This window comes from Phyllostomus hastatus, unplaced genomic scaffold, assembly GCF_019186645.2.
Source record: "Phyllostomus hastatus isolate PE091 unplaced genomic scaffold, TTU_PhHast_1.1 phas_scaffold_317, whole genome shotgun sequence".
Lineage (NCBI taxonomy): Eukaryota > Metazoa > Chordata > Mammalia > Chiroptera > Phyllostomidae > Phyllostomus > Phyllostomus hastatus.
Window position 1 is genome coordinate 1491387 of NW_025334023.1, and position 24378 is coordinate 1515764.

Genomic DNA, 24378 nt, shown 5'->3' on the forward strand with positions numbered 1-24378 from the left:
GGGGGAGGGAGGGGACAAAAAAAAATCCAAGTTTCTGTTTAGGAATCCAGGAATGGTGGTACTTTTATAGAGAGAGGAACACAGGAGGTGAACAGGTTGGAGATGGGGGGCGGAGTCTAGCTGTGAATGTGCTAGATAGACAGCTGGTTGCCCTTCTGAGGAGGATGGTGGGAAACAAAGGCTCTGAATTCCCAGGTCTGCCCCATGGGGCAGGCATCCACCTTTACCCTTGACCAAGAACAGCTCTGGATTCTGGAAGGAAAGCCTTGTTTTCAATGCCTAGACTCTGGATTATGGTATGTAGGTTGGTCCTGCTTTGGCTCCAATAATGCTAGAAGACCAGAGGCCCAGGACGAGGGGTTGGTACGTTATCTCCTCCATTTGTAAGGTGGTAACTGTGTACCAGGCCTGCTAGAAGCCCTGCAGCTGGGGATCACACTGATAAATTCACTGTATTACTTTGCACAAATCAATATCCCAGCACTTACCAGGGTTTGATGTGACCGAAATTGGTTTCAGCCAATTCGAGAGGGTAATAAATGGCCATTTATCAAATCAATTCATTCTGCGGCACTTCTCTGTCTGCCCATCATCATGGTACCCCTGGGGTGGCAAGGGCCACCCAGCCAGTTCCTAGCGCACATATGACACTAGTCTAGGGAACCCAGGGAGGCTGCTGACCCAGAGAATGTCTCAGGTTTCACCTGGATAGGTGGCCAAATATTATCTGACCATTTTAAGTGTGGTCCCTAGCTGGGGGGCTTCTAGCAGGTGGGCACATAGTTGTTGCCTTGTAAATGAAGGTGCTAACTTACCAACCCCATACACAGCCCAGGCTCCAACAGCCTCTGTCTCTTCTGGGGTCGCTGGAGCCATGGCAGGGTCAACCTACACACCACAGGACAAGCAGTAGGGCCTTCCTGATCCGAGGCACAGTCTGGGTGACAGAATGGAGCTTTGGACAGAAGCACTCAGGGTAGGCATTCTGACAGCCCTTAGGAGATGAGGAGCTGAATCATCTACTCCTGCTTGGGTCCACGACACAGGGACATAGATGGGTGGGGCAGCGGAGAACTGTAGGACTAGGGAGAGAGGCCAGCCTGGGGCTAGGACTAAGGATCAGTCCCAGCTTGAAGGAAACAGCTGTGGGCCTGGCCGAAAGCACATGGCGGCCAGCCCTAGACAGTAAACATCTTAAGGACAGGGACTAGGTTTTATTCAGGGCTGCCCGGCACACACTGGGAAGAGCATGTGCTCTATAGTCAGGCCATCTGGATCTGGCCCCCCAGTACACAGGGGAGGACCCTGATGCTCAGAGAAGCTAAGTGAACAGCCTGAATGGCACAACTGGTAAGTGCTGAACTGCTATTTAAGCCCAGGCTGGTCAAATTCTTTCCATCTCAGTGTTCCCCACTCCCCCAACTCCTACTTCTAGGAGCTACATATCGTATGGGCTTGAGAACCTGGTGAGAAGCAGGAGGTCAGAGGAGCAGGCAACCTGCTGGGAAAAGGCTGTGTAAGAAGCAGGGGGAAAACACTATGATGGCAGAGGTAGTTCTGGCCCAAATGGACAGGAGACTCCAGCAGAGATGCTATCTTAGGTCTCTGCCCAGGTAATCTCTCTCTCCCACAGGCTACTCCTTCTCTCTCCAACCCCTGAGAGCTCCCAGGGTCTCTCCTCCCTCCACTTCACACACGATGTTGGCAAATAAGTGGGAGGTTTCCACCTCCAAGGGGGTGGCTGAGGGTGGGTATCTGTATCTAGACCTGAAAGGGCAGCTTGGTGTGGTTTGGGTCTGAGCAGTCGGGCCTTATACATTAAAAAAAGCTTTCCCTAGCTCCTGTGTGTGCCAGGAGGCAGCTGGCTGACCTCTTGCTGGTGAGACAGCTCTGATCACTGGGCTACTGTTATCTGTTGATGGGGTCAAGCCCTTGATGAGGGGCCCACAGCTGTCACATGAGTCCCGCTGGTGTATGTGAGGATGATGAAGATCAGGCTCGGTTCTGTGTATCACAGGGACAACCAACTTCATTTTCCAATTATTCCTCTAATTGGTTTCCTAGGGCTGAAAATGCCACCCCAGAATATCCCAGAGGGGCACAATTTCAGCCTGATGCCTCCTTCATCCATGAGCAGAACCTGGTGTTGTCCTTGGCAGTTGCTGAACTGCATGTGGTGCGACCAAATGTTTGGAGAGGAGAGGTAGGCCGCACGTGAGGGGAACTGACCAAGACAAGACGGAGGTTTTTAGACTTCAGCTGAGCAGCTACATCACCTGCAGGGCCTGTTAAAACATGGGTTGCTTGGCTCCATCCCCAGTTTCTGATTCCACAGGTCTGGGGTGTGGCCTGAGCTCTGCATGTCTAATGAGGTTGCAGAGGACGGTGACGAGACTGGTCCACGGACCATGCTTTGAGAACCACTGCCTTAAGGACATCCCCTTCTCTAAACCAGGGATGGGTTCCTCCACCCTCGCAGTGTCTGAGGTCACCCCGAGGGAGTCATGTGCTTGGGTCGGGGGGTTGGCATGGGTAGGAGGGGCATTAGGCTACTGGTTATACCGGCGGGTAGTATGGCTCCCAGGGGTCAAAGTATGGGACGCAGGAGCTTCTGGGGTAGAGAAGAAGGCACTCAAAACTGGTTCAGGACGTTTTACCTAAAATTGAGTCAGTGGCAAAAGATAGGAGCTGCTACCCTACTTGTTATGGACAAGCTCCTGTTTCTCTCTGGGTCTCAGTTTCCCTACCTGAAAAGTGGGGATGTGGAAAACTGTACCAGCTAAAGGCTAGAGTTAAAGTGTAAATATAGGAAAAGCAGCCTTTAGCAAGTATTTAAGTGCTCTGTGACTCAGCTTCCTCATCTGTAAAATGGGGATTTAATGGTACCAAACTCACAGGGTTGCTACAAAGATTAAATGATAGAACATATGCGAAGAGCTTTTCCTAATGCCTAATAGAAAGTACTCAACAAATGTTGTAATATTTTTAGCTCCCTCCCCAGCATGGTGACAGCAGAATGTACAGTTTGTTGCAGCAGACCGTGCGCTCCCCTGCCCTTTTCAGTGTGGGCTAGCATCTCACACACTCACCTGCACCCACGGTGGCGATGGCATTCTCCTGGCCAATGATGTGCTCCTTCAGCCGCTGCTCCAGTGGAAATCGGCGCCGCTCCTCAGCTTCACGCTTCCGCTGCTTCTCCTGGTACTGTGGGGAGAGCAAAGGTGGCTCAGGAGTGCCGGGCCCAGCAGGATCCTAGTTCCGTTCTATCCCCCATCTCAAAACAGAGACCTGGCTCTCCAGGGCCAGGATGCACAGCTCTGGCTCATGATCGCTGCAGGCCCAGTCCTTCCCCGTCCTCTCATCTACCCCTCACCCGTCTCCTTACCTCAGCTGGCCACTGTTCAGGGGTCCTGGCTCATCCTGCTAGTTAAGTAAGTATGGCTGTTAAATTAACCCTTGACTCTAAAGTCTGACAGAAGACCTGGGTTTGAATCCCAGTTATATCACTTACAAAATGTACTTCTCACCTTGAGGAAGTTACTTCACCTCAATTTTACCTGTTAATTAGGGATTAAATATGATGATCTATATAATGCACCCAGCATCGTGGCCGGCATGCAGTAAGTGCTTAACAAATACAGGTGCTTTTCCCTTTCCACTTATCCTCTTGAAAACCTTCTTCTTTTTTTGTTTTTAAAATATTTTATTTTTATTTATTTTTAGAAAGGGAGGGGAGGGAGATAGAGGGAGAGAAACATCAATGTGCAGTTGCTGAGGTCATGGCTTGCAACCCAAGCATGTGCTCTGACTGGGTATCGAACCTGCAACACTTTGGGTCGTAGCCCGCACTCAATCCACTGAGCTACGCCAGCCAGGCCAAAACCTTCTGGGCTTTCAACCAGAGTTATGAACACCCTCCACTTCAATGATATTGCATTTCAATTAAACACAATCATTCCTCAATTGCTATGTGCTAAGCCCTGTGCACACCATGGTGGAAAGGTGGGGCAGGGAGAAGGAAGAGAACTGTGCTCCACCTCCTGGGAGGTCCCAGTGATGCTGAGTGCCTGGCATGTGCTGGCCCTGCGTGTGGTCCGCTTTGTAAAGGCAGAAGCCCCTGAGCTTGCTCGCATTGTGAGGAAGGAGAGAGAGAGCCAGGCGCTGCTGTCAGGAAGGTCAAAGTCAGGCAGGGGAAGTGAGGCAGGGTCTGTGCACAAATATTTTTCAGGCAGAATCGACCATTCTCCTCAGTTCCAAAGCATCACATCCATTTCTAACCCTGTGCCTATCACTACCCACCCACCCTCTAAAATCCTGAACCCCTTGAAAACAATTTTGTTGCATGTTTATGAAAGTGTACTCTACTCTAAATCAATGATGAGCTCCTTGAGGGCAGGCACTGTTTTTTCCCTCACTGCTATTTCTAGCACAAGTCTTGGCACAGTAGAGGCATCAGTGAAAATGTCTGCAAAAATGAATGTGACGACGGACAGAAAAAGGAATTAACAGCTAGACTGGGCGGTGCCGGAGTCCAGAGAAGGAAAGGGTGCATAACGTGTGGAACATGTTGGGGGTGCTTTCTGGGAGACAGGAGGCTGGAAGAAGCTGGAGTACTGGGCCAGGTGGAAGTCGTGGGACTATTCGTAGAGCAGGCAGGGAGGGGTGAACGCATGGGCCCTGTGAGAAAGCACTTAACTGAAGCCAGGGGAGAGGGGCAGAGAGCAGGTGCTGGGGTGGAGGATGCAGGAGGCTCCTTTACCCTCAGACCCCTGAAGTACTGACAGATTTCCAGAAAGCAAGCTGCCAAGGTAAGGCCCTGTCACAAAAGTTGTGGCTGCAGATTGCTCTTGTGGGCGAGTGGATGAAAAATACCTGCTGGTTGGGCAGTGTTTTCCTGTTACAGTAGTGACCTTGACAGAAGTTAAAAAAAATAAATAGCAAACAATCCAATTTTGGTTGTTGCTATCAGTCTGTAACTGAAAGCTCCCATCAGTCCTGGGGTTTCATATGGAGCAATAATTCGGCGCCAATCCCAGCGGAGCGACGCTTGCCGGCTGGAATCCAGAGTGTCACTGTGCAGCTCCCTCAGGCGCCACATACATCACCTGGCTCTGACGACTCCAGTCATATATCTGCCTCCTCCTCCACCCTGCCCACCCGGCCCCTCTCAGCACTCGGGTCCACTCTGCTGGAAGGCTGACAGTGAGATGCACACAGACTGGCTGGTACAGCCCTGGCTAGCGGCCTGGCGGGCCTGCAGTCAGGAGGACCACGGAGGGGCTCGAAGCGGTGGAGGCTGTCCTCCACTGTGTGCTGGGCCTCTTTCCTCACTTCCCCTCAGTGACGGGCATTCCCACCTCTAGGCCTTTTGCTCACACTGCTCCCTCACCACAGAAGTTGCCCCCATTCCCACTCATCCCTAGTGCCTCGGTGATCTCTGCTTCAATACTACATTGTCTAAAAAGCCTGCTGTAAGGCTTTGTGCATGCGCCAGGACCTATGGAGCACTTACTTGACTGCCTGTTTATCTCTCCTTACTGGTCCATAAAGTCCTTAGTGACAAAGGCTGTATGTTTTTCACCTCTACAGCTCCAGCACCCAGCAGAGCCTGCTCGTGGAAGGAGTCAACACATGCTGTCAGCCGAAGGAGGTAACTACTATCTGTGGACTCTAGGCTGTGCTCCAGGCACTGTACTCAGCATTTGGTACAGAGCATCATATTTGATTCTCACAGCTGTCCCCATCTGAAGTTTGGGGCAGGGCAAGTGGCAAAAAGAAGCAGCTTTGCTTCAACAGACCTGAATTCAAACCTCCCCTCATCTACCTATTAGCTAGCTGGACCCTGAGGAATTTAATTCACCTCCTTGAATTTCAGTTTCCTCATCTCTAACATGAGGATGGCTCTGGTACCTACCTTGCAGGATCCTTGTGGGACACTGGTGGGGATTAGATGAGATAACGCATACAAAGTGCACAGCAGAGTCTCTGGTGCAGTGAATGTGTACATACGAGTGGTACGTGAGAGACTCCAGGGGAAAGCACAGTACCTGGCCCTCGGGAGGCCTCTATGCTAATTTAATCTGCATGAAGCTCTGTGCATAAAAAGAAGAGGTGCTCTGGCTCAAGCAGAAGCCAGAAGCCAAGTCCACTTGGATGCCCCCACTGCCCCAGAAGTGGCCCCTGACTCCCTCCCCCGAGGAACCCAGCAGGGTACAGTCCCAACACCGACTGGGCTCCACTGTGTGTCCTTGCATGGTACAGAATTCTGCCTCTAGGTACTTTCTACCCACTGTTCCGTGCAGCCTCACAGAACAGAACACATCTTTTTCCTTTGCTGTGGACCAAGCCCAACATGACTTTCCTCACCCTTTACTGATTTGGGTACAATCACCATGACCTCCTTGTTTTCTCCAGGGAAACATTTCTATGTCCTGTAACTCTTCTTCAGTGTCATGGTTTTAGGGTATCTTACAATTCCTGCTATTTTCTTGGGCAAGGGGAAAGGGTCCTTGAGTTCTATGGGGGCAAGGGTAGGGAAAGGTTACATCATGACCTGGCTAGTTTCTCAGAACTTTCTAGATGGTCCCGGGAAAGATTTAACCCATGGCCTAAATCTGAGCATGTCCTGATTCTCTATTGGCTTGGAGCACTGAATACCTTTTCAGAAAAACTTCTGAAAATGCATTAGAATTTTAGACAAAAATGTACAGGATGCTGGAATTAAATCATGTAGAAGATTACTGCTTCATGCTCTTTCTCTAATGCTTAGCAGACTTTGTAAAAAAAAAAAAAGTGTTGAATTAATTACTTTTTAAGGCATGAACTATGAGCCCAGGCCTGTGAAATGCTAGCCAGTGGAAGAACCTAGGAAAGGAAAGTACTTGGTCTGTATATACTCTTCTTGGGAAAGAAGAGAGAGGAGAATGGGAGAAGACACTTGGGAAGGACTCCACAGTTGTGGGTTACTATTGTTCCTGGCTTTTTGAGGAGATGGGAAGGAAGGCTACAGGGACTAAGGTCAAGGCTGTGCCTTTACAGGGTTCCACTAGAGAAGATAAGCAGGTAACCCAGCTTACAGAAGCAGAGGGTGCTGGCCCGAGAGACACTAGGAAGAAGCCACCCAGGACAGCAGGAAGGGGGGAGTGATCATCTTCTTAATAAAAGCCATATGCAATTAGCTTCAGAAGCCCTCACCTGGAGCCAGCAGCAACCAGCTCCCTACGCTACATCTTGGCTAGATAATCGCGGCCACTGGTTTCCATCACTCTTGATTTAATATGGCACCCCTCCTGGCTGTGAGTGCATTTACAGGAAAGGGCTGGGAGGCCAAGGCAAAGCCTAGTTGAGCTTGCTTAGAGGTGGGTAGCTGGACTGAGTGTGTCTGCAGGGGAGGGTTACAGGGAGGAGTAGGTCAGCCACCATTACCGGTGGGTATTTCTCAGGGAGCAGGTCTGATAATGAACCTGGCAGTGTGTTCACTGAGAGGGTGGTTGGGGCAGGGGTGGCAGGTGTAATGAGACTTTGGGCAGGAATGAGATAGGTACTAGGAGGAAGAGAAGAGGCCAAGCTGCAGTTTGCCTCTTGTGGGAGTTCAGGGCCACAGAGTCCACTGGCTGCTCACAGACAGACAGGCATACCCCACTCTTCTGATTCCAACCCCAACTCACATCATAGGCAGGGCTTCTACCAGGCCTGAAGCTGGGGTTGACAGAGAGCTGGGTAGGAAGGCCAACAAAGGGGACCAGGGGGCAACATATGAGATGCAGGGGATGTGATGAGAAGAAACCTGAGTGGGGGAATGATGACAAGAGGAGCCCAGGGGATGCAGACCAGATGTGAGAGACCAGGTGATGAGACAGGCACCCAAGGGACTTGAAAGTCTCTTGAGCCACGGGCTAGTGTGGCTCAGTTGGTTGGGCATCGTCCCACAAACTGAAAGGTCACCGATTTGATTCCTAGTCAGGGCATATGGCTGGGTTGGGAGTTCAGTCCCTGGCTGGGGGTGCATATGAGAGGGAACCAGCCGATGTTTCTCTCTCACACTGATGTTTTTCTCCCCTCTTTTGCCCTCCCTTCCCCTCTCTTTAAAAAAGAAAGAAAGGAAGTCTCTTGAACAAGCTCATAAAGTACACATTTCTGTAGAGGAAAGCTGGGCACAGGGCAGGCATCTGTCCCATCAGCCCAGTGACCACTATGTCAGCATCCTGGATTCCACATAAATCAAGTCACGTCACCCCTCTGCAAAGAGCTGGGCTGATCCAGAGACGAGACTGCTGAGAGATGGCTAAGAGGGGCAAGCAGAGGCTGGAGTGTGGAAATGAGTTGCGTTCTCAGTGCATCAGATCAGAAGGCACCTGATGCTACTGTGTCCTGTAACTGGTGATGTTACCTTTGATCACTTGCTCAGGGTGGTCTGGGCCAGGTTTCTCCACTATCATTTTTCCCTTTGTAATTATTAAGTATCTTGTGGGGTGAGACTCAGACTATGTGAATATCCTGTTATTCCTCAAACTTCCACTCACTGTTTTTAGGATCCATCAGTGAGTCTTGCTTGATTTGGGACCAGCTGTTCTAATCCTCACAACCTTATGAAGTTCAGAGTATCTCATCCCTCAATATACAAGAGATAAAGTAAATTAAAGCAAGGTTCTACTGGTAGCAGGTAATAGAGACAGACACCAATCCTTATAGTTTGGCTCCAGGGCCTGCACTTTCCACCCTGGAAATAAGACCTGCTCTCTGCCTTCAGGGAGTTCAGAGTCTATTTAGGGAGATGAGACTTAAAACACAAATTTCATATCTTTACTTTTAGCACAGGACTAGCTAATGAATTTATTGAAAATAAACACCAGAGGGTGTTCTTGCCAGAAATGCATAATCTGAGTTGAGTTTTTAGGAAACATTAGACAAACCCAAATTGAGGGACAGTCCACAAAATAACCAGTTTGTACTCATTAGGATGTCAAGGCAGCATTAATACAATGCTCTGATTTTGAGGACTGTATTGAGGTTATATAAGAAAATGTTCTTGTTTTGTGGGAAATTCATATAAGTATTGAGAGACGAAGGGGCATAATGGGTATAACTTACCTTCAAATGATTCAGAAAAAGTGTATCTTTATATATGGAATTTGTGCATATGTAAGTGATAAAGCAAGTGTGATAAATGTTAACTAACGACTAGTGATCTGGATGAAAGGTTTATAAGAATTCAGTGTACTATTTGTTGAAATTATGTAAAAATAAAATTAAAATGAGTCAAAATAATTCTTACCCTTGGGGGATGGGGAGTGACTGGAAGGGAGGATGCAGTGGCTTCTGAGAGTGTGTAATTGCCTCTTTCTCGGGGAGGTGTATTTAGTTTGTGAAACTACCCTGAGAAGTGCACCTATAACGTGTGCACCTTGTACAAATATATTTCAATAAAAAGTTTTCAAGAAGTTAAAACAAAAGACAACGCAAAAAACTGTCCCCATAAAGCACAGAGCACTGTGATGAAGGGCAGACAGTGTTTTCACCCCCCCAGGGCCAAGCACAGGGCTCGGCACCGGCACTCACAACGAGACGAGATGTGTAGCAGGGGAAAGGCTGGGCAGGGAAAGGGAGGGGTCTCTCCTTACCCTACACCACAAGGAACATAACCATCCTACCCTCCTGCAAGCCTCACCCCTTCCCTCCTGGAAACCTTCCTTTAGCTCTGGTGGGAGCACCCAGGCTTGCAGCCTTGAATGGGGGCCCAGGGGAGTATTGCATCCCCAGCTACCCCTGAAGCAAATGAAAAAATATAGAGATAGGAAATGTGCTTGTGATTCTGTCACTGGGATATGCAAATAAAATATATATGATAGGTCTATCTGCCTAATATTCCTGCCAATTCATTCTCCGGGTGTGATTAAAATGAGCAATAAATTCCTCGTGAGTCTCGGTGGAGTGAGGATCTGGGAGTGGAGATGTGGGTTGGCACCAGCACGTCCCCCTCAGCTGAATATTCATCATGGAATAGCTCTCCATATTTTTATTTTATCTGCCATCATGTGCACAGAGATATATTTCTACTTCTCCTTCGTCACTTAGTTAAGACAGGAAAACAGTCTAAGCTTTAAGTATTAAACTCTCCACCTAGGGAAATCCTGCAAAGTGAGACCACAGGCTACCTTCTCTATGAAGCCTGACCTGGTCATTCTGCCTGGAGGAGATCATGCTTTCTTGGAGCCCCACAAACTCCGTGTAGACCCCTCCCCTAAAGCACAAGCCAGTCTGTGGGTATCAAAGCTGGGAGTGTCCGCCTCTCCCCATCCTCCTCTCCCAGATGGCCGGCTCAGGGGACAGGAGCTGACCTTCATCCACCTCTGGATCTTCTTGGGGGTCCCGAGGAGGCTTCTCTACACAGAATGCTGAGAGAACTGAGTAAACCAATAGTGAGGAGAAACTCATTTAGGTCAATTAAAATGACAGAGATTTTAGATAAATAACACCTTTTAAAAGGCAGAATGAAATAAAAAATTAGGCTAATGGATAATTTTAAAATAGGAAAATCTCAAGAAATAACATTAAGGGAAAAAAAAAAGCAGATTCCAAATAAGGACCTAGGATCATAATTCAAAAACCTTGAGAGCCAAGTGGGAGATATAGATGTCTGATAGGCAAGCACATACAATAGGGAATGGGAAGGCAGGTGGCTAGAAAGTCCATGCTCTAACCTCTAAAGCATTACACTCATACTTTTAGAAATTCTGGGTTGGCACAATAAAACATGGCTGCCAGTTTGAGATCCTTGGTGTACAAGTATACAGTAAACTATCAACTAGGTTTTAAAAAGGTCATCTATGTGAATATGTATAGGTATGATCCAGAAAAGGTAAATACAGCATTATAAGAGGAAATTCTGATTTATATCTCAATAGTTACTTATAACAACTTGATTTCTGTAAGTCACCTGACTTCTTTCAGCTCCAGTTTCCCATCTGTAAAATGGCAGAAGAACTGCTTCATAGATTTGTTATAGGACTAGAAAAATATGTATTAAAGCACCTGGTATAGTGCCTGAATACACTAGATAAATGGTACCTACTATTATTATAAATAATTAAAAATATCAATATGTATAGGTATAAAAGCTTTTAATTGAGATTCTGCTAGTTGACATCTCTTCCAGGAAGCCTTCCTTGATCTAGGTAGGATGAGAAGCCACCTCAGGGTTTTCACAGTTCCAGGGCTTCCCTGGGACTGATGACTCAGTGGTGACATAGTTCACCTGCCTGTCTCCTTGTCAGACTGTGATCTGCTTCAATATTTCACCAACTGTCTTTTTCCCACACAGCCCAGAGTGTAACACACAGATGTCATTTATAAATATGTACTGAATTATTTAATTCTCTTATTTTACTTTCCTAATTTTCTATGATAGGACAGATGACTTTTACAATTAAAATTTTCTGTAATGAGCACATATTTGACTACAGAGTGATAGGTGAAGGTGGAAGAGGCTGAGCTGGGTGGCAGAGGATGCCGAATGGACAGAAGAGGAGTAAAATAAGATCAGAGTGGTGCTAACTTGTGTCTAGACAAAGAGCTGGGAGATGAGGTCTCAGGCTGGAGCCTCTGCACCCTCCAGGCCTGAGTCATTATGTTACAAACAGAGGGCCTGAATGCAGCAGCAGCTGCTGCTTCTTTTCTGGCAGAGGGAGACAGAAACCAGGTCTAAAGCAGTGCTCTTCCTCAGAAACTCTGCCTTACAATTTTGAAGAGGTAGCTCTGCAGCTTGGAGGGGAATAACAGAGCAGAAAGAATGGGTGACTACGCAGACACTAAGCAAATGAAAGACGATACTGCTGACATCGAGGGAGAGCTGGGGGGCAGTTCAGCTGGTTAAAATCCAATGGGATGGCAGAGCGATCAGGTGCAGATGCTCAGAGGACAGCTGGACATTCCAGATGTAGGAAATCCAGACCACATGAAGGGACAAAAGAGAAACAGTCTTCTAGTTGAGAAGTTACAGGACCCCTGGGCTAACTCTAAGTGGTTGTCTAGCCTCCACAGGCAACCCCTTGCACTGTACGACAGCTCTGTTAGGGAGCTCCTCCTTGCATCTGCCACCCTTAAGCTTGGCTCTGTCCTAGCTTTGCCACTGAATAATATCTCCTCCCTTCCCAATCACAGCCATTCCTGTGCCTACGTGCAATCTCTCCTCTCTGGGCCAGATGACCCTATTGCCTTCAGCCTCTTCTCAGGGCACAGTTCCTCCTGTCCCCTTACTACCCCCCTCTGCACAGATTCTAAGAGCTCAGTCTACTCAGAAGGTAGTGCCGCAATTGCCCTCTGTGGTCTAGAAGGATCTGATTGGCACAGAGGAATGCAACTGCCATTTCTTAAACTTGGGACAGAAGCCTTCCGGCCTACATCAAGCCATTTTTTTGGCAGCCAAATTTTGTTAAGGGTCCCTCGGCAGCCCTAACCCTCCCCCTGTGCTGGCACTAAAAGGCCTGTTTTTTGCTTTACATGACCAGACAAAAGTCAGTCCTAAGTCACATTACCTGACAGACCATTTATACTCTTGGCCAAGTGAAGTGCTGGCTTTCAGAAGACAGTAATTAGGCCTGAAAAGCGAAAGGATGACTGTGATGCAGTCCTGAGGTTATCTGAAACGTGCTTAGGGATTTCCTTAAGGCCCCTGGGAAAGCTGACCTGACTTCCAGGGCTGCTCCTAGGGGTGGGAAATCTGAACAAGAGGGAAGCATTTGCTCTGTGCAATTTTTGCCCTTTGCCGCTCCCAAGTGCCCCTTAGAGTGTGCTATAAAAGCCAGTCCACCTTCCTAACACCTCTCCTTCTCTGGGGGAAACATTGCAAGATGGTTAATGAGGATCCCAAGGAGACAAACTGTAGTTAACGCTGGTTCCCAGATAATTCCAGTTCTTCCCCTTTTAGATACATGGTAGGTTCACTCTTGGTCTCCTTGTGATTGGGCAAGAACATGAGATTAATATGTCCATGAGTTATGAGCAGAAGTGGAAGGTTCTACTTCCAGGCTGAACACTTAACTGGAGATGCAAGGTATTCCAGAAAATTCTTTTCCTTTGGCAAGCAATCAGCAACATGCCACAGGGTGGTTGCTCTGCACTCGGGTCCTGGAGTGCCTGCGATGAGCAGAGCACCCTGTGCCGCCCCCCCCCCGCCCCCCCCCACTGACCCACAAGGAACATGCAGAGTGAGGCAAAAATAAACCTTTGTTGTTTTGGACAACGGAAATTTGGGGTTGTTACAACAGCATAATATGTTTATCCTGACTGATACACAGACAACCGTATACTGAACGGAACCTCAGAAACCGTTTAGTCCAGTGTTTTCACTGCAGAGGTAAACCGAGCTTCGATGAGGGAAAGTGCTAGCCTGAGGTCACCCAGTGGTGGAGCTGGGATCACAACTCACATCCTGTCTGTCCCAGTCCAGCGACCTCAGTGCTCTTACTTAAGACACAGAGTATTTGCCACTAGGTGGGCCCTGTTACACTGAATCATCTCAGGGAACTTCAGCCAACCTGCTCATAAAAGACCCCACGATGCAGGAAAGAGCGTAAGACAGCACCAGAAACAGGTTTTCTACTCTAGTCCTGCCTCTAACCTTACTTTGCTCAAGTCTGTAAGTTCCAGTTTCAATACTAACTTACTCTGGGGCCAAAGGCAAGCCACATCACACCCCTGGCTCCAACTTCCCTAGAAGTAAAATAAGTCACTTGATTTCAGAAATTTAAAACGTTTGCCTCACAGCAGAGGCTCCATGGAGGCTGTTCAGGAGGGAACGGACGAGCCAGGGAAGGAACAGGTCCATCTCTCCTTCAACCAGAACAGCTCTAGTTTCCTCTGATTATTCGGTTTGGCTTCGGTATGATTTACCATCACTGGACTTGATGATTTCTGAGGTCCCTGCCAGCTGAGATTTGTGATTATAATTCTTGGATTCTGCCAAGTAGTTCCCGAGTTACAGTTCGGTGGCTGGGAGGACCAGAGGCAGTCCTGTTTTAAGGGAGTTCAAAAGTTTGGGTGAGAAGATCAAGTTAAGATGAAGACTCTGGGGGGTGGGGGCAGCCCAGACTGTATACTGGGTTCTCTGGAGCATGTGTGGAACGGAGGGGTCAGGGAATGGTTCTAGAGGAGTGGTGACGGGAAAGGATGACTTGATGAGGCTACAGAATGAATTCACGAGGCTTTAGGAAATAGTATTTGGGCTAAAGATTTTGTCTCACCAGCCTCCCTCCTACGAAGAGGAGCTAGAAGATTCATCACCTCAAAAATTAAATTTGAAGGTTAATCCTCAGAAGCAAAAAGTGACCCAGAATTCTTTCTGGTCATGACAGGAAGTTTCCTATTCTTGATGAGACTGGGGGTCAGATTTGTTTTAAACAGACAATAATAACCTAAGAGGAAGTGTGAAGCCTGACATAATTTAATGAATGAAAGATTTAATGCCTCATGGAGTGCCCACAGGCTTTTCCTTTCCTTTCTCTGAGACTTACCTTGGTCTCCGAAGTTCTTAGAAGCTTCATCACTTCTCCTTCTCGGGCATAATCCAAGGCTTTGTGTCCCATCTCATTCCTCAGTAGGGGATTGGCTCCTGGCAGGAGGAGGAGAAAGAGAGGGTATCAGAGGCTCTGTGAGTAACCAGTGGGACCTCAGAGGGTCTTGAACCCTGGTTTTAGTGTTAGGAATGCCCATTGAAATGAAGAGCAACAAAAACCTATGAGATGGTAGAATGGTAGGAAAAACATGTTTAGCTACTTGAAAGGAGAGGTCTTAGTCCTCTGTAACACAGAGGTCAGAGTACTGTGGCTCTCACATGTGTAGAAACACTACGCATACTACCATACACACAGATGTGTTACACACACAGGTGTGCTCTACACAAATACACACAGCTGAACATGCTAACAAATGTACCAAACACACAAATTGATATACCCCAACACCAATGCATTAGTTATTAAGATACTCCTATTATCCAACTCATTTGCGTACAGGTGAACATTCCTTTATAAAAATCATATATAGAAGGGCTCCTTACTAAGGAAAGAATGTCCCAAATAACAATGTAAAGGCCCCCTTCTTTCTGCCCTTCTCTCCTAATGCTTTTTTCTCTCTGGCATTTCCTGCCTGCCAGAGTCAACTGAGTCCTCCGGAAGGGTGTGGCCATCCCCAGCAACCTGACTGTCCCAGTGGCAGCTGGAGGATGTTACTGATGCTACTTGTTGGTGAGTGTGCTCTCCTCCAGTCACTAGTTCCTGTGATTTGAAGACAAAGAACTTTAAGTATGACAAAAAGAAGGGGCCATGCATCTACTTTCTTCCCTTTTTTAAGTGCCAGCAGCTGAGCCTGTATAAAGTGCTGACTGTGTGCAAAGACTTGGCAGATATGGAGGAAAGGCTACTCTGACCCCTATGCTGTCAGAATCTCTTTTCCAAAGTCCAGGTCTGAGTACTTCACTGTCCTCTTCAAAAGCTGCCCTGACTGGTGTGGCTCAGTGGGTTGGGTATCATTCCGCAAACTGAAAGGTCACCTGTCTGATTCCCGGTTAGGGCAGATGCCTGGTTTGAAGGCCAAGTCCTTGGTTGGTGGCGTGTGAGCAGCAATTGATCAATGTTTCTCTCATGTACATTGATGTTTTTCTCCCTCTCTTTCTCCCTCCCTTCCCATCTCTTTAAAATTAAAGTTTTTTTAAAAGAAAAACACCCCCCCCCAAAAAAAACCTGTCCATTCCATTCAATTTAGCAAACCTTAAATGAGTGGACACAGAAGACTCAGACCTGGCCCTGATCCAAAGGTACTCCTCTCAAAGCAGGAAGAGAGAGAAACATAAGAAGAAAGCTGTGTCTTGAACATAGTAGATGGCCAAGAATTATGTGTTAATGGAACATTCCCTGATCTTTCTTGCTAGGGAAGTGTTGTCCAGAAGTAAAGAAAGGTTAAGGCTCGGTCTCTGCCCTAAGGATGTAACTGGCTGGCTGGGGACACTAAACACACAGACAAGGCTGTGTCAGTGTGTCCAGCCACTGTTTGTTGATGGATAGTGAAAATCAGCATTTCTCAATTCCAGACTGTGGAGACATTTATATCATGATATAAAACCATTCCTACAGAAGCTCTCTGCTTCTTAAAGGCCTTTAAACTTAGCAACAATAGCTAGCATTTACTAAACATTTACATGTGGTTGTCTACCTGGGCTGTGGAGGAAGAGTTGCAAGAAGAGGAGGGGAAAGGGGCAGAGAGCAGAAGTAGGATCCAGACCAAGGAAACTTATTATTAATTGAAAAATATCATACTTTTATATACAATCCTACTTTAGAGTAGGAATTTCCTACAAAATATTAATATGTAATTTTAAATAATTCATACACCTTTTAAAGTACACAATTCAACCCTGACTGGTGTGGCTTAGTGGATTGACTGCTGGCCTGCAAACTGAAAGGTCACTGGTTCAATCCCCCTTCAGGGCACATGCCTGGGTTGGGGGCCAGGTCCCCACTTGGACATGTTAGAGGCAACCTCCATGATCAATGTACCTCTCACACATTGATGTTTCTCTCCCTCTCTCCCTCCCTTCCCCTCTTTCTAAAAGTAAATAAATAAAATTAAAAACAAATAAAAGTATACAATTCGGTGGTTTTAAATAGTTATTTTACAAAGTTGTAAAACCATTACCATATCTAATTCCAGATCATGTTCATTATCTCAAAAAGAAACCTGGCCAGGCAGCTCAACTGATCAGAGTGTCATCCCGATATACCAGGTTGCGGGTACGATCCCGGGTCAGGGCACGTACAAGAATTAACCAGTGAAGGCAAAAATAAATGGAACAACAAATTAATGTTTTTTCTCTCTCTCTCAAAAAAAAAAAAAAGAAAGAAAGAAAGAAAGAAAGAAACCCCACAACCATTATCTGAGACCACCCCCTCCCCGTTCCCTCCAACCCCTGCAACCATCGTCTATTTTCTGTTTCTACTATAGATTTGCCTACTTGACATTGCATGTGAGTGGGATCACATAATGTGTGGCCTTTTGTGTCTGGCTTCTTTCACTTAATATAATGTTTCCAAGGTTCACCCATATTGTAGCATGTGTTATTCATGCTACTACATGAACGTAGCATATACTTCATTTCTTTTTATTGCTGAATAATATTCCACTGTGTGGATATACCACATTGTTTTTCCATTCATCAGCTGATGGACATTTGGGTTGTTTCCCCCTGTAGCCATTACAGTGCTATGCACATCTGCAAACAAGTCTTTATGTGCTGATAATACCCACTGGTATTTACTAAGCACTTACTCTGTGCCAGGCACTGTGCTCTGTACTTTATATACATTACATCATTTAAGTCTAACAACTGTCCTGAGAGCTAGGAATTAAAGTTCCCATGCTATAGACATGGAAATTGGGTGCAGAGAAGTGAAATAAGTAGCCCGAAGTCACAAAGCTGGTTCTTTCCTTGGACCAAGAGTCAAACCCACCCCAGATTTTCTGAACCCCAGTTTTCTACACTCCCATCAGGGTGACCATGACACATCCTTGCTGAAAAATCCTTCAGTAGCTTTTCATTGCACAGAGGATGAAGTACAACCTTCCTAGTGAGCAGGGTGTCTTCGGCAGCCTCAAGGGGAGCTCTGTCCAGATACAGGCTGGAGGAGAAGGGTGATCAGGGAGAGACCTCTAAAGGAGAAAGACAAGAGGAACAAAGAGAAGAAGAGAAATGGAATAAGGAAGAGAGTAAAAATGGGAAAGATAAGGGGAGGGAGGAGAGAAAGACAAGGTGAGAGAGGGACAGAGGAGAACTGAGAGTGAGACTAACCACTTTAAACAAGGGCTGTCAGTGATCTATATTTGCTTACAGAATGAAAAATGTGTGCCATAAACATTGGCCACTGAGTAATTTCTGGTAGGAGTCATGTCACTTCTTATAAAGAATGGGATGGGGACAGGGAGGACATCTCTACACCTGGGCCAGCCAGCACAGGGATGCCTTTTAAAGCAGTGCTGGGCCTGTTGCCAGCCCAGGAGGCTCTTAGGCCTTACCCCAGCCGCTTCTGAGGGAGGAAGCCAGTAGAGATCCCCAAGGTTCTGGAGCCTCAGGGTAGCGTGTCTGCTCCCACTTTAGGAAGGCTGAGGCAGGGGCACCACGAATAATGTCCATTTGATATGAGCCTCCAGCCCCCAGCCCCCGCACCCTTGCTCTGATGCTCTGACTTGACTAATTGCTGTAATAATTGATAGAACCTGACTTCTACAACTGATCGATTTCATCTTCACGACCAACGGCCACAAACCATTACACTCCAATAAATAACCACGTTGGGCCTCATCCGCCTGCCCTCTCCGGGGGCATCGGGATGGCCTGTGCCCTGGCCTGACCTTCCCTTGCCTCCCACCCAGGGCCCCTCCAGGCCAAGCAGCTGGTCTAGAGGGTCAGACCTCTGGGAGCAAGTGAGAGGGCTGGATGGAGGTGGGGAGTGCTAATCGCAGGCCATCCGTCACCTCCCACTGGCTGTCTGGGGCTGGGGCCAACACCTGGAGCACCGCAGGCAGTATAGTGCAGGACCCCTCCCTTCCTCTCCCTGCTCCAGATTAGTGTGTCCCAGCTTATAATATTTGATAAATAGCAGACTGGCTTCCTGGCAGCACTGCTGCGGCTGCGCCTGCCCGCTACAGCTGTGGAAGGTCACTCATTGGGGAAATATGTTTCTGTCAGTGGTATTGAAAAAAGTTTAGTGGAGTGACAGGCCTCAATTTTTCAAATTTTATTAACTCCATCCTCTTAACCATTTGTCTTGAATTCCTTCAGATTCTGGGGGATCTGTCAATAGGGCTTGGGCCAGGAAGGTAGGGTTGGGGGTGGGTGGTCATGGGCTGGTCCTAACTGGTAGGGTGACTGGTTTGGGTCTCATCACCCAGGGCAGGATAGGACAGTGGAAATGGTGTTGGTGAGAGGGAAGGCCTGGTCCACTGGGGTCCAGGAAGCCCACTGCTCTCTGGAGTAGCACTTGACTTTGATTTGACATTCACAGACTTTCTGAGAGGAAAAGACCTTAACAGTGAGCTCTCCCAGCTCCCTAAGTAGTGACTACCCTCTACTACATCCACAACAGGTGGTCACCCTGGCTTCCCTGAACATGCCCAGAACCCAGTTCCAAGCCCATGGCCCTTCAAGGGGTTTCCCCCACTACACTAAGGGGAGATCCTTTTCATGTGGGCCCCAACCTCTCTCTCCAACCCCACTCCCACCTTAGTCTTCCTGCAAATACCTGTTCATCTTTTAAGACCCAGTTCAGGCTTCTCCTCCAGGAAAGCTTCCTTGTTTTCCTCCCACCCTAGTTTGGTACCATTCTTTGTGCTCCCATAGCCCTTCAGCTTCTATCTTACTGCACTAATCACGTCACATTAAAACAGTCTGTCTCCAACCAAGACTTAAGAGCTCTTAGAAGCCAGGGACCATGCCTGATCCACTGCTACATCCTTGCTACCCAGCGCAGCGCCTGGCATATAACAGGAATTCAATAACATTTACCAAACCAATGGACTTTTTATAGGTGTTCTCTTCTGAGGCCACACACAACGTGGCTGTACTTTATACCCCAGAAGAGCCTTCTGACAGCAAGTGTGTGGGCACGTCCTTAGTTCCTGTAAGGTCCAGGGGCCTTAGTCCCTGGTCTCTTTTCTAGTTCTAGGTACTTCTCTGCCTGGGTGGCAGATTAGGTCAGGTGAGGACCTAACATTCTTGATACTCTGTAGGTGGGAAGTGGGGAAGAAGTGGTGGGACAGAGTGGCCCACTTGCCCTTCCTGGGGAGAGGGATTAAATTAGGGTGGGGGATGTGATTAAGGTCTTCTAGTGCAGGAGAAGCAGTTTAGAAGCTGGGGGTGGGGTGGGGGAGGAGGCTTGTAACTCCCTCCTCCCTTGACACTACTCAGTCCAGGCCCCCTGTCTACCTCTGTGAATATTAGAGAAGAGAATGTGTGTAAGAGGACTTAAAAAAACACAACAGTAACTGCCCTAAACAAATATGGTTGGGTTATTATTATCAATAATTTCGACACACTCACCTCCCACAGCTTTGTCAGCTCCTTGCCCACCCTGACCTCCAAACACAGTTTTATCAGTCGTACTGGACTTCTAGGGATCTGCATCTCCAGCCACTGCAGTTTCCATGACTCACCCTACCCCTGTAAAAGGGCACCAGGCAGGGAACTGGCAGGGGTGGGGGGATCACCACCCCCTGGCTGTGTGATCTGGGTTCACTTCTCTGTTTGCTTCACTTCTCTGTTGGTAATAATTGTGCAATGCCTTTCTCTAGGGGTTTTGCTTGGACTGAATAAGATAAAAAGCACACAAATGATAAAAAAAAAGGGTTGTACAGGCTGTATGACGTTCTCTGTAATAACTTTTACATTCACTCATCCCTTCTATTTTGACTGCTAGCTCCTTTACTGCCTTCATCCTGATTTTCATTATTTCAACCGTCTCCTTACTATCTCCAGCTACAGGTTTTTGTTGAACATAAAATCTTTCCCATGATGAGATATATGGAGTGAGCTCTTCTTTTGGTTGTGAGTGCCCATCAAGCAGACAGAGAGAGGCAATGGCCCAGGACATCAGAGAAGCCATGCACCTGCACTGGCCCCACACTGTTGTTTGGACCACTCCTCATGCCTGGAACCCCGCCCCTTGTCTCCCTGATTCCCTATTCTTCAAAGGCCCTTCTCTGGGAAGCCTCCCCTCCCCTCCCCTCCACTCCCTTCTAGGTTCTCCACCTGTCCCTGGGCTCCTGTTGTCCTCTCTGCTCACTCCTTTTCCTGGGAGTCCACCCCTGTTAGTCTATATGTAGCTGCTCAGCTCAGAGATGGTCCAATTCCCCTCTGTACTCCCAGAGTCTGAATGAAGGTGAGAGAAGAGCCCTGTCCACAATGCTACACGAAATAGCAGAACTGGGAATAGAGCCTGGGGTCCTAACAGTTTATCTTGAACTTTTCCTAAAGACCAAACCACTGATCATTCTCAACATATGTATATGCAGGTACGTGCGTACCTGCACCATCATGCTTCCACGGAGCTAAGAATCTTTACTGGGCACTTTACATGCCACAGCCTGTGCCAGCTACTTCCATGTACTTAATTCTTCATTTGGTGAACAAAGCAGGAGAGGTATTATTTTTTCCATTTTATGGATGATTTAACCGAGTCTGGGAGGAGTAAGATGAGAGGATATGGGCTAACATTTGCTGGGCATAAGGCTTTTATACACAGTGTCTGAATTATTCATCATACAGAGGCTCAGAGACCTGAAATAATTTGCCCATGGTCACACAGTGAATAAGAAATAATGCTAAAATTTAAAGGAGGGATTTATTATATTGGGTTGGCCAAAAAATTTAAGTTTTTTTTGTAAAATAAAATACATACTTTTCATTTTTACCAATAACTTTATTGATTTGGATATTTTGGGTATGTCAGTTATATCCCTCACTATATGGTGGTATAATGTTGATTGTTTTCAATTAATGTCTTGATTTTATCACTAGGTACTTCAACTGGTCTACCCAACTGTGGAGCATCATGGCAGAGAATCTCCAGCACGGAACTTCATAATCCACTTTTGACAGGTTTGATCAGTCACAGTACCTTCTCCATACACTGCACAAGTCTTCTTTTGCCATTTCAGTTGCATTTTTACCTTTCTTGAAGTAATAAAGCATAATATGCCAAAAATGTTGCATATTTTCTTCCATCTTTAATATTTAATTGGCTACCCCAAAATTCACCAATTTTGATTTTTTTTAATGCATGCTGATATTACAGCTGTTACAATACAATCTGACAAAATTGTTTTGAATGAAGTTAAAGACAACTAAGCACTACTAGAGTCAGCTTAGGGAAAAAAAAAAACAAACAAACTTTTTGGCCAACCCAATACTATTCTCTTTTTTGTAAATGATTGAAATTTTACATAATAAAAAAAAATTTTTTTGTTTTTTTACAATGAAGCCAGGCCTTGTTTTCTACTACATAATGCCACCTTCCAAAGGCTCAATGACTCAAAAAGGGAAAAATAATTTTTTCTTTTACCTTCCAGAGTGCTCAGATGTTCTAAAGCCAAAATAGGGGTGTTTCTACAGGCAGGTTTGGGATAAACAGCTTTGTGGAAAGGGGATACAATGGGGATCCTTTTCCTCCCATCAAGGTTTCCCTGTCTGGGGGCCAGGTGAATCGTGACCCACATATACTGACCTCCCAGAAGGTCATCCAGGAGTCCTAACTCTCCAATGGACATTACAGGTAAGATCAATTGTCTTTAGGTAGGCAGATTTCTCAAGTTCACAGAATGGTGCACTCTCCCTCCTAGGAGCACATCTGGGTCTTTCCCTTCCCACTCTTCTTCACCCACAGGCAGGAATCTCCTAAACTCTAAGGGTCCCCATGAGACTTGCAACCAGGAGAGCAATGGGCAGGGCAGCTCATCCCAGGATAACTCCCTGAACCTGTCTTCAATGTCCCCTTTCCTCTGACTTTCCAGTGAGCCAAAGCAGCCCTGCCTTGGCTCTCTCCTGCTGCTTCTTCTGTCCTAAGCCCTTCCTTGTTTTACTGTCCCTAGCTTTAATAACGTACTCTTAAAATAAAAATAAATAAATAAATAAAGTTCACAGAAAAGAGAGCTATTGCATCACGGTTGGATTTAGTCGTTTCATTAAAACCCACCAAGCACTGAGGCAGGCCAAGGGATCGGCAAACTGTGGAACAAGACTGGTTCTTGTCCTTGAGTAGAACCCAGCCTGATGGGAGACAGACAGGGACAAACAGTGACAATACAGTGTGGTGTAGGAGGACAAGAAGACGAGGGTGATGACCCCCACCATCCCCCCAAAGGAGCCACACATTGGGTAGTCGAGGAAATGGGAAATCACAGCATTAGCTGGAGAAGAACACAAGTACTAAGACAAAAAAAAGACTAGAGAAGCCCAGGGAAGGGAAGGTTAAAGCTCAAGGTCACAGAGACTGTGGGAGAGCATGAACTAAAACCCAGGTTGTCTAGTCCAGGGCTCTTTCCATCTGTCTTAACTGTCCTGGGCCCCATTTCTGAGTTTTCAGTTCCAGTGTGGACCTGAAGGTGTAGGCTGCTACCCTGGGCTGGTACTGTTCCCTTCAGTAGTACCAAATTCCCCTTTGTCTAGCACTCAGACCCTTCATTCTGCAAAGCCCAGCTCCAATTTCCCTACTTTAAAGTTTTCCTAGACCACGCCTGCTTATATGGATCACCTTCTCCTTTGAACTCTTCTTAAACCACTTATTCTGATCACACACTTTTCATTCATACATATTTGTGTCCAGAATCAGAGAGCATCACTAAAGATGCTTTGTGAATGCCTAGAAAAAGAAATGGTAATGATGGCGAGGTGTGAGGCTGGGTTCAAAGAAACCAAGACATGCTTTTGTTCATCATGATTACCTGTTTGCTCAATCAGGTGCAGTTAGGGCAAATGTGAACTTCATCAGACATTTGATGGGATGTCTCGGGACACCCCTGAAAACACGACGGAGAAAGGGGAGCTGGATGCCAGGATAGTGTGGAGGTTTAGTAAGTGACTAGTGGACTAAGTGGACCTAGGGGTAGGTGAGGGGAATGGCAGAGTGCAGTGACTGACAGACCAGAGGTGACCTAGAAGGAAGTTTCCAGTGGCAACAAATAGTCCTGGTCCTCTTCAGCTTGTCTTTCCCTGACACAGATTATCACAGTGATGGTCTCTTCATCAGATCTGCAGATGTCAGGTTAAGGTGGGAAGGGTACCAAATACACCTGGTGGAAGGCTGACATTAAGAGCTGAGACAAATGAGATGAAAATGAAAGGTGATAAATGGGAAGCCATGGGTTTTGGAAAAGAGACAAAATGAAGATTGTTCTGGGAAGAGTGATCAAGATAAAAAATAGTTTAGAACCTTGTGAGAAGAATGATTTAAGGACCTGGAGGTTTAGGCTGGAGAAAAGGTAGCTCAGGAGAATACAACTGCATTTTCAGGTGCTTGAACGGCTATCATGTGGGACTGGGATTAGAGCCATTCCACATAAGCTCAGTGATAAAATTAAGACCCTTGGAAGCAGATTTTGGCTGGATATAAGAAACTTCTAACTGTTAGAACATCTGAAGATAGAATCTGAGCAACCTCAGGAACAACTGAGTTCTCCAGCACTGGAAACATTCAAGCACATAGTGGAAAACCAGTTGGTAGGCCTGCTACTTACACATCTGTTTACAGAGGTTTTTCAAGATTGTTAATTTGTGTCTGTTCATTCATTCAAAAATACTTTTTGAGATCTTTCTATGCATCTGGCACCATGCTAGGT

General features: G+C 46.8%; 1 protein-coding gene across 2 annotated transcripts in view; it reads right to left on the bottom strand.

Moving 5' to 3' along the window:
• CLPB (caseinolytic mitochondrial matrix peptidase chaperone subunit B) overlaps positions 1-24378 on the bottom strand; it is a 138702-nt gene that overhangs the window by 25958 nt on the left and 88366 nt on the right. For both annotated transcript variants that reach the window (XM_045818021.1, XM_045818020.1), the window contains exons 6-7: positions 14511-14608; positions 3090-3204 (exon numbers count right to left, since the gene is read on the bottom strand). In XM_045818021.1, coding sequence (XP_045673977.1) covers positions 3090-3204; positions 14511-14608 — 213 coding nt within the window. The remainder of the gene's footprint in view (positions 1-3089; positions 3205-14510; positions 14609-24378) is intronic.